The 17,475-nt window shown below is 43.9% G+C and overlaps 1 protein-coding gene across 15 annotated transcripts; it reads left to right on the top strand.

The window, feature by feature from the left end:
* Window positions 1-1,432: 1,432 nt before the first annotated feature.
* On the top strand, window positions 1,433-16,612 carry gata3 (GATA binding protein 3). 15 transcript variants are annotated; one of them, XR_015090473.1, is made up of 7 exons: window positions 4,309-5,131; window positions 5,850-6,413; window positions 7,223-7,368; window positions 9,580-9,705; window positions 13,908-14,747; window positions 14,786-14,802; window positions 14,898-16,612. XR_015090473.1 is itself a non-coding variant. In XM_086058710.1 (6 exons), exons 2-6 carry the CDS (start codon window positions 4,894-4,896, stop codon window positions 14,190-14,192), a joined length of 1,359 nt encoding a protein of 452 aa, XP_085914836.1. In that variant the 5' UTR covers window positions 1,433-1,465; window positions 4,835-4,893; the 3' UTR covers window positions 14,193-16,612. The 15 variants fall into 15 exon arrangements, 7 of the variants coding, with proteins under 7 accessions (XP_085914836.1, XP_085914842.1, XP_085914837.1 ...); XM_086058710.1 differs by adding an exon at window positions 1,433-1,465 and having other exon boundaries at window positions 4,835-5,131; window positions 13,908-16,612; XM_086058711.1 differs by adding an exon at window positions 7,443-7,489 and having other exon boundaries at window positions 4,306-5,131; window positions 7,223-7,279; window positions 13,908-16,612.
* Window positions 16,613-17,475: the final 863 nt, after the last annotated feature.

Genomic DNA, 17,475 nt, shown 5'->3' on the forward strand with positions numbered 1-17,475 from the left:
CCAGTCATTTGCTCCTTTTTCTTTTTCCGTCCCAAAGATGCTAACGTGCACGCCGAAAATCGTGACACACGCACACGCACGAATTTCCTGTCCAATCCAAGACCAATAGGAAAAACGGAGACTTTTGCAATGAATGTGCATGACAAATTTGGCCACACGTCAAAGCGTGCTAAATGTGACGTCACACCCCCCCCCCTCCCTCAGAGATTACGACCAATAAAATGTGAAATGAGCACAATTCAACACGAAACCGGTAAAATAATATGAGAATTTTGTTCACACATTGAAAAAATTTTATTGCTTACAATTAGCCAATATCGTGACAATGTGGCCAACTATTTTATTTGGATGATTAATCGCACTTATATTTTATAATGATAACAGTGAAAACGTTTCGGATTATTATTTTTATTTTTTTTAAATAGAAGTCTTGCCTTATATTTGAATTAATAGTCGATTTAGAAATGACAAATATTTTAAAATGCGGCACAAAATGACTTAGCTGCTAAATTCAACTATGTTGGAATAATTCTTCTTTCTAATGATTTTTAAACGTCATCGTGTGACGTCAGACCCCCCCCCCCCAAAAAAAACCCGCCAAATTGATTCACGTGACAATTTCGTGATTTGAATCGAAAAGCTCAGTCAGCAACTCTCAAAATGACTCAACAGTCGATTTGAAGGCGCGGGTGTCACGTCACCGTTTTTGTTTGCTGCTTTGGACCAATCAGCAGCGACACCCCCTCGTCAACCCCTCCGACGGGCAGGAAAGAGGCACATTTCATTCTCAGAAAGAAAACATAATGGCATAATAATAATAATAATAATAATAATAATGATATACGTATAGTAATGCATTTTTTTTTAATGAGAGAAAAACAACGAAGGAAAGACAATGATTAAAAAAAATAATAGAATGATAAAACTGAGAAATTATAAATGAAAAATGAGAAAATAGAGGAAAGAATATTTATTTAATTTCAATTTTATTTGTTAATGTTCATGTTAATGTGTAGGTCAAGACAAAAAAAAAGAACAAGTAGCTGAAAAATATACAATAATGATTATAAAACTAAAAAACACAAAGCTTAAAAAAAAGAGGTTAAAAGTAAAAATAAGAAAACAGGAGAAAATAATAATGTTGGTATGGAATATGGAAAAGGGGGAAATTGGATAAAAGGACAGGACAAAAAAACAAAATCACGATAAAAAGAGAAGGAGAAAGCGCCATGTCATAAATAAAAGAATATAGAAAAATGAAAGTGAAAAGTAGCAAAAGGATGAGAAGAAAAGCAAGAAGTGTTGACATGCAGGCAGCCGGAAGCGCGTGCGTGACTTGCTTTCCTCTCGTCCGCGCGCGCGCGCCCGCCCGCCCGCCTGTCTCGCTCTCTCTCTCCCCCTCTTTGTGTTCGGGAGTCGCGCGCGCCTCGTCCGGTCACTCGCGCGTCTCATCCGAGCGGAGCAGGTCAGTAAATAAATATTCCCCATCTTCACATTTGGCATCCTCATCAACACCGTGACGTCATTCATCAGCCTTACTCACCCGCGCGCGCATGCTCGTGCACGCGTCTCTCCCGAGTGTCGCTTGTCAACTTTTTCCCTTTATGAACTCGTGAGATGATGATGATGATGATGGTGATGATGATGATGATGATGAAAGAAAATTGATTGATGACGTACAAGTTCCGGCTGGCGTCCTTGTTGTCGTTCGAACGTGACGAAGGAAATGGCGCGCGTAAAAATTGCAAACATTGAGGACATGTCACCGATTTGGGGAGTTGTTGTTGTTGTTTTTTTTTTTTCTTCCCCTTCTTCTTACCTGCGAGCTCTCATTGCTGCGTCCATTTTGTGAGAGAGCTGCTGCAGCTGCTGACAGCCTCCGTCCACTCTTTTGTCCCCCCGCAGACACACCTTGAAAAATGGACACACGCAAAAATAATCAATAAAAAAAAAATACAAATAAATCACATAGCTCATTATATGAAATGATAAAAAAAAAAAAAATACTTCAACGTAAATTGTTTTTCGTGTGTATGTGTGTGTGTGTGCGTTTTTTGTGTGTGTGTGTGTCTTTCCCGCATATTTTCTATTTGTCTCTGCATATTTTTGCATGTGAGGCGGGAAAAAATGGTTGAAAATGAAACGTTTTTTGAATCATTCGAGGAAAACAATGTTTTTGCTTTCACTCTTGGACGCCTCCTCGTTTTTCTTCTACGAAGTCACAAGTGTGACTTGATTTCTTTTTATTGCATTTAGCAGAAAAAAAAACACCTCACTGCTAATTCGTCATTTTCACATTTTTTAAAACTTTTTTTTAAAGATCTGATTGGATTTTGTGTTTCATATTTGATGTCATTATTTGATGATTAAAATCCGATAAACAGGACAATATCGTATACCATTAAAAAAACATTTCTTCTAAAATGAACACGTCATCATTGAAAATATTTTCAGTGTTAAAATAAAAATCGCATTTGAGCGGGATTTCGTTGTCTTTACAAAAACATCACAAGCGTGTGTGTGTGTGTGTGTGTGTGTGTTTTCACGTTATCTCCAACATTTCATCCCAGGCTGCCAGTGGAATAATCCACTGAGTCTTAAATTGTCAGACACACACACACGCACACGCACGCACACACAAGTGGTAAATGTTAGAATATGAAACAGACGTCAGATTAAAATCTCAACCGTCCTTCAAGTATAAATATTTTTGTTTTAGATCAAGTGTAATTGGAATTATTTGAAAAGTAAATAATGTATAGCGTTAAGGCTTCAAAATGACCAAAACATTTTTTTTTAAATTTGGTCCACTTTTCCAGATTACTAAAGCAGATTACGACTACGGTAGTTTGTGATGATATTCTGAGTTTTATGTGACGTCACGTGGAACACCACCAACAATTCAAAGGGTCAGTCACGTGCCTATTGGAATATTGTTGGGATTACCTCCTCACTTCCGGCGCCATTGTGACGTCACGCCTAATCACTCTCTCTCTCACACACACACACACACACACACACACACACACATTGATACACGCACACACACACGCGGAAAATGCACAATTTGGATTTTTTTTTGCATGATTAAAGTTTTTGCGATGATATTCTCATTTGCAAATTTTTAATATTGGTTCTATGTGGACAAAAGTAATAATTTAGGGAAAGGATTTATTTTATACCAAATTTTGCATTGGTGATGACGTCAGAGTCAGGTGTGCCCCGTGATGTATTTTTGTCATATTTTTGTTTTTTGTACGTGTGGCAATATTTTAGTGTAAAATAAAGAAACAAAATATGATAACATTCTTTTAAATTTGCAATATAAAAATAGTATTGAACAATTACTTTGCTTTCAAAATGAAGTGGTCTGCATGTGATTCATTCATTTATTTACACCATTTGGAGAAAATGAGCACTGGTGGGTTTTTTTACGTTTTGCCGTCGTCACGTGACCCACTCAAGCATTTATTTGTAGGTTTTTTTTAGGTTTTTTTTTTGCTATATTTTGCTCGTTGAACTAATGTGAGGAAATATTTTGTGGAAAAACCAGGCAAACGTTTTTAATAATACATTTAATTTTAAACGTGCCTTTAGATTGCCTTTAATAACAATATTTTTTTCCATAGAATTTTGATTTGAATTTTGTTTAATATGAAATTCGGCTTCTCATTTAGTCAGTTTTATTTATATGATGTGAACACAAAATATTGGGAATTGCATTTCCTTAATACGATTTTTTTTTATTATTATTAACATTCCCGTTAGCGGCTGACGTCCAAGCCAGTATATGAGCCATGTCACGTGACTCACTGATGTCTATATTCTTCTTTTTTGTTTAGTTAAACACAGCAGCTTTGTTTAAATTAAACGCTGTCAGAATTAAACATTTAAAAGGAAAAAACGGACTCGATCGAACCCATTTGGAGTGCAGCCCGATGGCGCTTGAACTTGATCGCCGTGCGCGTGCACACGGAGGGGGGGCCCAGTTGCTTTGAGGAGTCATGTGACCGCGAGAGGACGCAATGGTGCAGTGGAACGCGCAACGGCCGCAGCGCGCATGCGCAGAGCCGAGCCGCGCCGCGCCGCTTTTTTCCCAGCAAGTTTACTTTGAACGCTCGGGTGCCTTTTTCTTCTTTCAAACCAAGTTTCATCTGAAATGACGGTAAAAAAAAAAAAGTCTCCAATTCACTTAGGACAAGCCCGGCCCACTTTGTGCCCCCCCCCTCCCCTCTCCCCTCCCCACCCATGCATGCAGGACCCTCCTTAAGTTGCGTCGCGCCGCAGCTGTCTGCTGCACTGAGCCGCCTGGCGCCATCCGGAAAGAATGCCTTCAGTGTAAGAGAGAGGGAGGCGGGGAGAGAGAGAGAGAGAGAGAGAGAGAGAGAGGGAAGGAGAGAGAGAGGGAGGGAGGGAGGCCCGAGTGGGTGCAACACGCCGCTTGGGTGCGTTCCGGTCACTCTTACGCACGCGAACTTGTTGAGTGCACGTCACCTCGTCACCTCTTCGCGCAAACCACCAGCAGGACGACCACCAAATAGAAATAAAAATCCAAACAACCCCCGTCCCCCCCCCCTCCTCCTTCCAAAACTCAGCAAGAGACTGACTTTTGTTTTTCCGGCCAAGTCGAGGACCTCCTCGTGCGACTTCTCCATGTTGGACGTATCGCCTCCTTCCGTGCGTGTCGGGCGGGACGGGCCGCGCGTTAACCGCCTCTGTCTGTGTGCGCAGGTGGCACGATTGTGGATTTATTAACCTGACGCAGACGGCGAGAGAAACCAGGATATTTTTTTGTCTCCCTCCCCACCCCTCCACCCTCCACCCCCCCACCCAGCCCGGCACGCGCGAACATTTAGAAAAAAAAGGAGAAGGAGGAGAGAGGTTCGAGGCGACATGGAAGTAAGCGCGGAGCAGCCCCGCTGGATGAGCCACCCGCACCCGGCCGTGCTCAACGAGCAGCATCCCGGCTCGCACCACCCGGGCCTGGGCCACTCCTACATGGACCCGTCGCAGTACCCGCTGGCCGACGATGTGGATGTACTCTTTAATATCGACGCCCAAGGCAATCACGTCTCGCCCTACTACGGCAACTCGGTGCGGGCCGTGCAGAGATACCCGCCGCCTCCGCACAGTGAGTACAACCACGGGACGACTTTTCAAAACGGTGAATGATTCTTTTGGCTTTTCGAAAGAATCGAGCGCGTGCGCGACGAGACTTCGATTGACGGATATGTTGTTTGTATCGAATCTTGTGTTTGTTATTATTTTTGGATGGCTACGTTAAGTTTGGCCGAGGAGGAGGGAACAAAAAAAATCCACATTTTTAAAAGCATAAATCTGACTTATTTACATTAAAACTACAGGCTGTGAAAAAAAAAAATCATATTTGAATATGATTCGTGATGTGCAAAGTGGCGCTCGCACTTCCCGCAAGATTTGAAGAAATTATTCTTGGAATTTTCTGGTTTTGTGACCTTTCATTTCCCGTCAACGCGATCGTTTTGCTTTCTTCTTACTAAACGTGCTCACGTGAGACGTTAACGAGAGGATTTTTTTTTTTTTCCTGCGTAACATAAAAGTTGCGCTTTAAGTGAATTCAATGTTAAAAAAAAAATTGGTATGACTTGATATTGAAAAAGCAAAATCATTTCTCCAATGATTTGTGAAAGTAAAAATGTTGTGTGTTTTTGTTGTCAAATTCCTGCTCAGTGAAGACAAAATAAGCGAACGAGGTGATTTTTGGCCAAAATAGACGAAAAGATTTCGCGCCCTTGAATGTGACATTTTCTTCTGAAGTGCACCAAGTGATCTTTTGCTTGTGCTGCGGGGGCGGCGGTTGTGTGTCGCAGGCAGCCAGGTGTGCCGACCGTCGCTGCTTCACGGCTCGCTGCCGTGGCTGGAGGCCGCGGGCGGCAAAGGCATCGGCGCGCACCACGGCGCGTCCCCGTGGAACCTGAGCCCCTTCCCCAAGAACCCCCTGCACCACCACGGCCCCTCGGCCGGCCTGTCCGTCTACCCCTCGGCCTCGTCGTCGTCGTCGTCGCTGTCCGGGGGCCACTCCAGCCCGCACTTGTTCACCTTCCCGCCCACCCCGCCCAAGGACGTGTCCCCGGACCCGGGCCTGTCCACGCCGGGCGGCGGCGGCGGCGGCCAGCGCCCCGAGGACAAGGAGTGCATCAAGTACCAGGTGACGCTGGCCGACAGCATGAAACTGGAGACGGCGCACGGCCGCGGGGCGGCGGCGCTCGGACCCTGCCCCCCCGGCGCCTCGGCGGCGGCCCACCACCCCATCGCCACTTACCCATCCTATGTCCCCGAATACGGGCCAGGTCTCTTCCCGCCAAGTAGCCTGATAGGTGGGTCCTCTTCTAGTTATGGTTCCAAAACAAGACCAAAAACAAGGTCGTGTTCAGGTAGGCCTCAGATTCCCTCGCTTCTCACTCTTCACATGCACTTTGCAGAAAAGCACAATTCCGCATTTCACATCCACGTGCCTTCATTCTCTTGCCAGAAAATACAAAAAAAACCACGTCATCACATAAGCAGATAGGCGTTGCATTAATTTTATTTTTGGTAATGAGATTAAAATCTGGTGGATTAGTCGATGCATATCATCGGGATTATTATTAATGGGAGGATCATGTGCATTTAAAGATGTCATCCTCCTCCTAATAAGACTTTTTGTTCCATTATATTTCTGTGGGGGGGGGAAAAAAAAAAGAGAAAATGGAATCTTTATTCAATTTTACAACACAATAGCAACAACAAATGTTTGTTAAGTCAAAAAAGGGGACGTGTTGAATGAGCGCGCGCACGCACGCGCCAAAAAGCTTTCAACAAGCACGCGCACCTGCACACGCTTGCGTGTCACTCAAGCAAGAGCATATTACAAAAATGCATGACATGTTGACATTTTCATAAAATAGTCGTCGTTATTTTAGACCAGCGAAAAGTGTTTGAATTTTTTACATTATGTTAAATTGTTAAAATGATTTAAAAAAAAAAAAAAAAGGACTTTATGTTGCGTTAAAGCAAGTCAAAATGTTTCCATCGAATTAACTGCCGCATGTCGTTTTTTTTTTTTATTATTATTATTTTTTTTGCCTTTTGAGATCAAATGTACGCGCTTTCGCGTGCGCTGGCTTCAACTGACCTGCGGCGCCTGTGTGTGTGTGTGTGTGCGTGTGTGTGTCTTTTGTGCGCGTGTGCGCGCGGCCTGCAGAGGGCAGGGAGTGCGTGAACTGCGGCGCCACGTCGACCCCGCTGTGGCGGCGGGACGGTACGGGCCACTATCTGTGTAACGCCTGCGGCCTGTACCACAAGATGAACGGCCAGAACCGGCCCCTCATCAAGCCCAAGCGGCGGCTGGTACGTGCACGCGCCATGCTGGCATCTCTTGATGACATGTGCGTCTCTCTCTCTTTCTGTGTTTCCCTCTCCAGGAAGAAGTAGGCCTATTAGCTGCAGGAAATTGACTCGACAAGTGCAGGTCTCTGCTTTCAGATCCTAAAAAAAAAGAAAAGAAAAAGAAAAAAAAGAAAAGAAAAAAAGCTGCACTGTGTATTATTATTCTCGTTATGATTTTGGAAGAGAAGGAAAAAAAATTTTTTGCAGTGGCGTTGCTGCTGTCATGTTATTGATCCTTATTGATAGTGTCGTGCAGCCCTGCATTCAAATAAGATGTTTGACTTTAGGGGTGTCCAAACACAATTCACGTTGTCATTTTACGAGGCAATGATAAAAAATAAATAAAAAAAATAAAAAAGTACATGTAAGATCCTCCACACCTTCATAAAAGCAAGACAAGAATAAAAAGAGTTATAGTCAAATTCCAACATAGTTCTGCGTGGCTAAAAGTGATCAGTGCCAAAGTTTTTAAATAAAACTTTGTTGTCATTTTTGCATTTATAAAAGCAAAGTTGTTTCATGTCATGTGCAGCTAAATTGATGAGACCAACGCCAGGATTGTTTTGGCTCAAAACAATTAATGAAAAAAAATTGGGGTAGAAATTTGTTGGCTTGCTACTTCACAGTTTTCACTTAAACATGAAAAAATAGGTCTTTGGATATACTTTATATGTTGTAAACTGATGTAGCCCCCCCCCCCCGAAAAAAAATTATGCCCCTATTACACATTTAAAAAATGTACATGTGACGTACATTCTAATTAAGTCTAGTCTTGTTCGATCTACAAGAATAACAAAACAAAAAACATGGCAGTCAAAATAAAAATAAAACATTTGCTTGAAATTTTAAGATTGTCGTGCTAAATTCTAAATTCACGTGATCATCATTATTTTTATTGCTCATTTTAACTCAAACCAACCCACCAACAATTATAAATTATTTCGAGTTGCTACATCACAACTTTTTTTTCAAGGTGAATTTAGGGTGGTCTACTGCCCTTTTCCCACTACAATAAATCCGCCCTTGCACTGAACAATTTTTGAAGCTTGAATTAGCTTTGGAACCTTATTTTGTCATTTTGCAGCGTACAATGCAAGTCACTGCAGCTAAATATATATTTTTTGTTATTTCGAGAAATGTCGCTCAGCATATCAAGAAAAGCTCAATACAAAATGCCCCCCCCCCCCCTCAAAAAAAAAACTGTTTTTCAGCTCACAGCCACTTCCATTTAAAAAAATTAAATAAATAAAAATTGAAAGTGAAATCAATTTCTTACTAGAAGCGATTGGCCACTAAAAATCGACGTTGGGCTGCAGATGGCCCCGAGCTGTACTTTGGACACCCCTGATTTTACCTTCTTTTAACGCCCTTCAAAAAAAAAAAAAAAAGCAAAATATAGCTAGAGCATATATATATTTACATTAGGAGTCTTTTGTAGCGCCTACAAGCAGGAAAAGTGTGCAGGATGTGAGATAAGAGTCCAAACCAGAGCTGCTGCGCTTGTTTTCCGAGGATTTCTGCTCATAAAAGAAAAAAAACGAAAAAAGAAAAAAAAAGTGGGCTCGTCACATTTGGATGCAACACGTCATCGCCGCGTGGGGTTATTAGGCCAGCCCCTGCCTGGCGTCTAATTGCAAAAAACGTCACGTGCAGCGTGTCCTTCGCGCTCACCTGACGATTGATTTTCATTTCATTTTTTTTGGAGCGCGAGATTACAACGTCAATGTCAAGCAGCTAAATCCATCAGTGGAAGCTCCGCTGCAGCCCCCCGGAGCGAACAAACCCCCCACCCCCTTCCCCATGCATGTCTTTAATTAGTGCACCTCACCAAAAATAATCACTCGCATCCAAATGTGAAGCCCGTTTTTTTTTTTCTCCCCAGGAGGACATTTAATCAGATTTAATGGCTGCGGCGTGTCAAGGCTGCGCTTTTATCTCAGCTTTTAGGAAATGTTTTCTTCTGCACTTGTGCTATTTTTAGCTCCCCCGCCATGCAGCGCGCCTCCATCTGCTCCTTTTGCCCCCCCCCCCCCCAACCCCCCAACCCTCCCCCCCTCCCCATGTCTTCGTTTCAAACATTGGAGAGAACTGTCACCTTTTCCAGGAATAGTCTTACGGGCGCGTGTTTGTCTTGACGCGCACGCTGATCGCGACGTGTGTGTGTGTGCGCAGTCGGCGGCCAGGCGCGCGGGCACGTCGTGCGCCAACTGCCAGACGACCACCACCACGCTGTGGAGGCGGAACGCCAACGGCGACCCCGTGTGCAACGCCTGCGGACTCTACTTCAAGCTGCACAATGTAAGTTCACCTAAAACAACGAAACACGCACGCGGGGGGGGAAGAAAAAGAACGCGCACCGGAAGTTGACCAAAAAGTGTAGCTTTTCAAAATTGCAGTCGCCAAGTTCACGTAATTAAACACACGTACACACAAAGGAAACACGCATGAAAGTAACACCTAACCCCCGATTTTCTAATTAGTGATGATAGGAAGTGATAGTCATCATTTGAAAAAAAAAAAAAAAATAATAACCACAGTGGAAGTTTACCAAACAAAGAAAAATCTCTAAATAGTGCACCGGACAAAATATTCTATATTGGGTTTCATTTTTCATAAAAAAAAAAAAGCTTTTGTTTTTGCACAGCAATGCTAATTAATCATTTATAGACGACACGTGGGAGAAAAAAAAGGCGAAATATTTGTATTTATATCTGGAATGCTGGATTTCATTTTGATTGAAGGAAGGCTGCGCAAATGCAATATTTTCTTAACGCACAGCACCGAATGTTGTAATATAATCAAACCGAGGTTTTATGTGATGCATCCTTTCAGGAAAAAAAAAAAGACTTTTGCGTTTGCGCCATCATTTGCCATTTACACTTTGGAGATTTTGCTTTGTTCACTATTCACTTCACAGTCAGTGAACCATAAAAAAAAATTCAGTTAAACATACAAAAATGGAAAATGTATTTTTATGGACAAAATGACAATTTTGGATGTGGATATGAAAAAAAAATGCTACGCTATAATGTTGGCACACACTTATTTCCTTCAATTATAGCCCTAAAGTAAAAAAAAAAAGAAAAAAAAAAAGCATAGAATACTCTTGGGAAAAAAATCGAAATGAAATAAGGTTCTGCTTTTTAATCCAGCTATGGATTTCTTATTTAACTTGCAGAATGTAAATTGACACCAAAATTAACATTCACAAATAAATAATGAAACAACAAAGACAAAAAATGATGCACACAAACAAGGAGTTATATTTCATATTTTTACGACACTCTTTGAAACTACCTATTGATTATACAGCACATAAACATATTGTCGCTGTCCTATGAAAAACACTTATGTCCATTTTTGTCATTTTTTTACGTTTAGGCGATGAAACTGAATGTCGACATCCCAAACACGTAAATTAAATAAATAAATAGACATCAATTCTCATGCAACTATCACTGAAGGCATCAAAACTATAAATGAACACACGTGGCGTTATGTAAAAAAAAAAAAGGGTGAAATAATTGAAAGCATGCTTTATATTCGACTTTCTTCAAAATAGTCACTCTTTGCTGTGATGATTTTTTTTTTTGCACACTTTTGCCGTTCCCTCAACGAGCTTCAAGAGTCGTCACCTGAAATGATTTTCCAACAGTATCGAAGGAGTTCCCCGAGGTGAGAATGGCAAAAGTGTGCAAAGCAGTAATCAGAGCAAATGGTGGCTATTTTGAAGAAACCAGAATCCAAAACATGTTTTCAGTTATTTCACCTTTTTTTGGGTTAAGTACATAACTCAACACGTGTTCAAGTTTTGAAACCTTCAGTGAGAATCCACAAAGTAACCAGTCATGAGAATAAAGCAAATGCTTATGATCAGCGACGAGAAATGAGAAGAATCGAAAATTGTTCTTCGTTTCATGCAATTTCAAGGGAAAATGCTGTATTGGAATATATTCATTCATTTGCTTTATTGAATCAGGTAAGAAAGTCATTGAGATGAATCGTCTCTTTTCCAAGAGTAACCGAGCCACAAAGACAAACGACAGTTAATAGAAATCTTTCGTTGTAATTATCTGTCATTGTTGTTGTTGTTGTTGTTTTTTTTAGCGACTGCACTGTTAAACATTGGCTATCGTTAGCAAACAGCGTTTTTGTAACGTATATTTTTCCCCTTCACTTCCACAATGTCAACGGCGGAATGTCACAGTTGGTAGTGCTACTAGTGCAACAATAAATAATGCACACGGGTCACCTTCCTCCATGCCCCGCCCCCTCCGCCCCCCCCCCCCCCACCCCATCTTTGTTTTCCCCTCACGTCCTCGAGCGCTAATTGTCCCCGCAGAGCCGCGGCTGATAAAGTGAATTAATGATTTTATTGGCAGCTGCTGCGGATCCGAGCGCTTGTGAATATTAAAGAAGGCGCTTAATTAAAATCCCATTAATCCCCCCCCCCCCCCACCCTCCTGACCACCATATTATTCCCTTGTCATCTTTGCACATCCCCAAAGCCTGAAAGCACCCCGGGGAGTTGCAGGCCACAAAAAAGCTGTCAATTTCCATCAAGTTGGAAAACCGGCAACAATAATAATAATAATAATAATAATAAAGATAATAACGATAATAAGAAGGTGCGGGTATGACGGCCTTCCTGTCACGCTGCTCCACTCCTGGTAAATCATTTTCACATGTTGCTATTGGCTATAAGACCATCAGAATTCAGTGAATGATTTCCTCTAATCAAACTCTGCTAGCTCAATGCTAACATATAATGCAATGTGCCATTGACGGGTTCATTGAAATTAGCATGATTGGAAATGGCGAACCTTCAAACAACGGCTCCTTCAACACCAGTCCGTCATTTGCGTATATATGCCATTTTGCGACCGGTCCGTCGTTTGTCTAAATGGGCTCTGACATTGATGGGCGACCAGTCCCTCATTGTTATATACAGTACATTATGAATCCTGATATTGACAGGCGACCAGTCTGTCATTTATCAACATCTGCCCTGGCATTGACTAGCAAAAAGTCTGCAGTTTGTCTTTTTGTGCCCTGTGATTGGATGGCGACCAGTCCAGGGCGTAACCTGCCTCTCGCTCAAAATCAGTGGGATTGGCTTCAGCTCACCCGAGGAGATAGAAAATGGAGGATTCTGCAGTTGAACGAACATTCAGCAAAAATTAGCCCAAATTTGTTCGCGTAAATCATTAAAAAAAAAATTGCTGACGTTTGTGTCCCGCTAAGAAGTTAACTGGTCGCCCGATTGGACGCCATCAAAGAGCGGCGGTCCGGTCCACCTGGAAAGCAGAGAAAAGGCGCTCAATCCCAAGTCGCCTGTTAGCTAGTGAAACCACATCAGTGTTCGGAGAGCAGGCAAGGGAGGGGGGCGGGGGGCGAAGGGGGCGAGGGGGCGCGGCAGTAATCACGGCGACCGCTCCGCTTTTGGAGTCAGCGAAAAAATGTTTGAGACGTACTGCGCCAGAGCCAGAAAGAAATCCCTGCTCCCATTTCCCCGGGAAGAAGAAATGCTCGGAAAAGATCAGGGAGCCAGTCGGCCTCATCCCCCCCCCCCCTTTTTTTTTCCAGCCCCCCATCCATAATCCTGCCCACAGCCGAAATTCCATCATCTCGATTTTCTTGCCGGCTAAACTGCAGAATGGCAGCCGGGACGAGACAGCCACACGGTCGAGGAGGACTTGGCCCGTGGTGGTGGCTGCCAGCCCCCCCCCCCCTCCACCCCCCCCATCCATCCTACCCACACCCTCCCTTGCCTCTTTCCTCCTGGCACGAACAAGACGACTCCATTCGAAAAAGAAATATACTTCTAAGGAATCATTTGTTGCTTTGATATCCTTTTCCATCAACTAGTACATTCTTTGTTTTTACTAGTAAGACAATTCAGCACACTAGTAGCCTTTTTAATAACTATTAGTGCCACGTACTATACCTTAACCTACTAGTAAAGAATTGTTTTGTGTGCCAAAACATCATTCAACAATGTAAAGCAAGTCTAGCTTAATGCTAACATCAAGTGTGAAACGCCATCGACTGGCTAACTGAAATTAGCATCCATGTCATGTTCATGAGGACTGGCCATCTGGCATGCGGGGCAGATGCCCGGTGGGCCGGCGTCTTTTGGGGCTGACGCAGTGCTTTTTAGTTCTAATTTTCCTCCATTTTACCTCAAGAGACTGGCCCACAATTTCCAGGGACGAGTCAAAAATAATCCATTTGGAATATAGACGGCAAACTCAAACAACATCAGTAAATATCAAGTGGCAGAACTATGTGTTGGGCCGGGGTGGGCAGGAGTCTGATCATGTGGATGATGCTGTTCAATAGTAGCACCAACGTGAGAAATATTCACGCTTTGAATGCCTAAGAATGAAGAACCCGTCCCGAGACCCACCTCGAATGCGGCCGCCGCCGCCGCCGCCGCCGTCCAATGGGCCGCCATCATACTAACCTGCCCTCTTTTGTGTCGTCCCTGTGGAGAGCAGATCAACCGACCTCTGACCATGAAGAAGGAAGGCATCCAGACGCGCAACCGCAAGATGTCCAGCAAGTCTAAGAAGAGCAAAAAGTCCCTGCAGGACGGCGGCATGGACGACTTCTCCAAGAGCCTGATGGACAAGAGCAGCTCGTTCAGCCCGGCCGCCCTCTCCCGCCACATGTCCTCCTTCCCGCCCTTCCCGCACTCCGGCCACATGCTCAGCACCCCCACGCCCATGCACCCCTCCTTCGCGCCCCACCACCCGTCCAGCATGGTGACGGCCATGGGCTAGACGCCACTTTACGCCCCCGCCTCAGTTAATCCGCCAAAGTTGAAAATGGCGGCGACCGCTCGCTTCCTGCTTGTTGAAGACGCGCGGCCTCGAATCCAAAAAGGCTTCTTCCCTTCGAATTTTTTTTTTAGCTGGGGCGCCGGGGGAACCTCGTCCTGTGAGAAGGGCTCTAAATCAGAGAGAGAGGGTAGTCCTGAACCAAAGTTCTACTCCCGAGGGACGTCTCAAATCCAGAGAGTAGATTTAAAGTCCCAAGAGTAGGTTTAAGTCCCAAGAGTAGGTTTAAGTCCCAATAGTAGGTTTTGTTCCTGAGTAGGTTTAAGTCCCAAGAGTAGGTTTTGTTCCTGTGTAGGTTTAAGTCCCAAGAGTAGGTTTTGTTCCTGAGTAGGTTTAAGTCCCAAGAGTAGGTTTTGTTCCTGAGTAGGTTTAAGTCCCAAGAGTAGGTTTTGTTCCTGAGAAGGTACTAGTCCTGAGAGGGGGATCAACTCCCATGAGTAGGTATCAGTCCTGAACGAAAGTTCTACTCCCGAGGGACGTCTCAAGTCCAGAGAGTAGGTTTAAGTCCCAAGAGTAGGTTTAAGTCCCAAGAGTAGGTTTTGTTCCTGAGAAGGTACTAGTCCTGAGAGGGGGATCAACTCCCATGAGTAGGTATCAGTCCTGAACGAAAGTTCTACTCCCGAGGGACGTCTCAAGTCCCAAGAGTAGGTTTAAGTCCCAAGAGTAGGTTTTGTTCCTGAGTAGGTTTAAGTCCCAAGAGTAGGTTTTGTTCCTGAGTAGGTTTAAGTCCCAAGAGTAGGTTTTGTTCCTGAGAAGGTACTAGTCCTGAGAGGGGGATCAACTCCCATGAGTAGGTATCAGTCCTGAACGAAAGTTCTACTCCCGAGGGACGTCTCAAGTCCCAAGAGTAGGTTTAAGTCCCAAGAGTAGGTTTTGTTCCTGAGTAGGTTTAAGTCCCAAGAGTAGGTTTTGTTCCTGAGTAGGTTTAAGTCCCAAGAGTAGGTTTTGTTCCTGAGTAGGTTTAAGTCCCAAGAGTAGGTTTTGTTCCTGAGTAGGTTTAAGTCCCAAGAGTAGGTTTTGTTCCTGAGTAGGTTTAAGTCCCAAGAGTAGGTTTTGTTCCTGAGTAGGTTTAAGTCCCAAGAGTAGGTTTTGTTCCTGAGTAGGTTTAAGTCCCAAGAGTAGGTTTTGTTCCTGAGTAGGTATCAGTCCTGAGAGAAAGTATTGCTACTTAGAGATGGTCCTCTTTTCAAGAGTAGGTTTTACTCCTAAGAGAAGGTCCTAGTCCACAGACAAGGCTCTAGTCCAGAGAAAGATTATAGTCCCGAGACAAGGTACTGGTCCTGAGAAGACAGCCTTCGTCCCAGGAGTTTTGTTCCTGTGAGAAGGTACTCATCTGAAGAGTCGGTTTTACTCCTGAAAAGGAGGACTTGCCCCCTAGTGAAGGTCTTAGAAGCTTCTTGTCCCAAGTGTAGGTTTCAGTCCCGAAAAGTAGTTTTTGGTCCTTGAATGAAGAACGTGCGATTTGCATACCAAGTGGTTGTTCACCAGTTTGGCGGCAAAATGGCTCCTTAGTGGCCACTTTTCTTTTTTTTTTGCACGGATCGAAGAAGCCTTTTGGACAAAAAGTCCAAAAGTCTTCAGCAAGCAACAAGAACCCGGTCGCTTCCAATAAACGTTTTGCGGACTACCGTGATCTGGATGACTGAGAAGCGCCACAGACATCTTCACTTGATCTTATTTTTATAAAATCAAAGGCGGGAAACGGACTCCAACTGCTCGGACATTTGATTCCTCCTCGGATAAGGATCTCCATTTGTGTACAAAAAAAAAAACATCCAAAAAAGAGGACAAAAACTTCCTGGCTGGTCTCGCACCTGTTTAACAGGACGTTTGTACAAATTGTATGAAATACATCTAATGAGAAAAAAAAAAAGGACACTTGATGAAGGGTACGAGAAGGCGAGGACGCAGGCCACAAGTCCGTGTAAAGATAACATTAGCGCCTTTCCTTTTATTTTTGGATGTGCTTTAAGTCTCGGCCTGTTGGTTTGTGTTGACACACACTCACATACACGCACGCACGCACGCACGCACGCACGCACGCACGCACGCACGCACACACTTGACAGACGATGATATGCATTGTGAAAAAAAGTTCCTGTATTTGTTATTTGTATGTAAAAAAAAAAAAAAAATCAGAGTACCAAAAATACGAAAGAAACAAAGATGTAGAATTATTTCTTTATGTTATGCAGACTGAATGGTTGTAAAAATTTAATAATAATAATCACTAGTGTAAAATATGGCTGCTTTTTTGGTTGTTTTTGTTTGGTAAACCCTTCCTTACCGAGCCCCCCCCCCCTCCCTCCCTTCTTCCCTTGTTTGAAAATAATAAAACTAGTTTAATCTCTGTTGACATGTTAGCGCTGTGATCCCGAGCCGTCCTTTTTTTTGCGTGGCAGGAAAAAAACCTCCACGGGAAGTGTGTGTGTAAACACTCGCAAATCAAACAACGAACGGCCGGGTGGGCGCTTGGGTGGGGACTTGTGAAAAAGGGGGGGGGGGGGGGCAGGGGGGGGGGGCGTGTTTGTGCCTCCTACTGGTGTGAGTCCAAAAGTTTGAAGAGACAAAACAAAAATCTGTATTTTCTATGCTGATAGCCTCATTAGGATCGCGGCTGAGCCGGAGCATACCGCGGTTGGCTCTCGGGGCGAGAGAGGGTTCCTGGTCACGAGGAAGTCACAGGACACCTTTTGGGAAAACAATGGACTCGATGTCACCCAGTAGCACGGCATACAGTATATAGATACAAAAAAAATAATAAAAAATAATAGACCAGGCGCCAGCCAATGGCAAGGCACATGGAGACAATCGCACCTACGGACACTTCAGCATTCAATGAAAGCTGCCATTATTTTTGGGGAACGGGGGGGAGGAAGGGAATCTCAACTCTAGACTGGTCGTCAGTCGCTCGCAGAGCACACAGAGAGGAACGAGCATCACGTGCCCGGCGCTGGCTCAGAGAGCGTCATTTGTTCGGGATCCGCGTGACCAATGAGGAGATCTGCTGCTGTTTTTAGTAGCGGGTTCAAGGGGAGGATGGGAATGGGACTTTTGTGTGTGTGTGTGTGTGTGTGTGTGTGTGTGTGTGTACAGAGGGATTGAAGGGGAGATTTGCCCCACGTTGGGACCCCGTGGCCTCCGTCTGACCCCGACCGACCGGCTCTTCAACTGTGTGCCATCTTGTTTTTGGGTTGTTTTTCCACAGAGGTTTCTCAGGTGAACG

The sequence above is a fragment of the Leptonotus elevatus genome, chromosome 17, assembly GCF_054856555.1.
Source record: "Leptonotus elevatus isolate MCC_2025b chromosome 17, RoL_Lele_1.0, whole genome shotgun sequence".
In the NCBI taxonomy this organism is placed as follows: domain Eukaryota; kingdom Metazoa; phylum Chordata; class Actinopteri; order Syngnathiformes; family Syngnathidae; genus Leptonotus; species Leptonotus elevatus.

Excerpts from the sequence above, each read along its gene's own strand:
- gata3 (XM_086058710.1), top strand. The coding sequence starts at position 4,894 with ATGGAAGTAAGCGCGGAGCAGCCCCGCTGGATGAGCCACCCGCACCCG. Across the intron at positions 5,132-5,849 it reads ATACCCGCCGCCTCCGCACA|GCAGCCAGGTGTGCCGACCG; the intron begins GTGAGTACAACC and ends TGTGTGTCGCAG. Across the intron at positions 6,414-7,222 it reads AAAAACAAGGTCGTGTTCAG|AGGGCAGGGAGTGCGTGAAC; the intron begins GTAGGCCTCAGA and ends CGCGGCCTGCAG.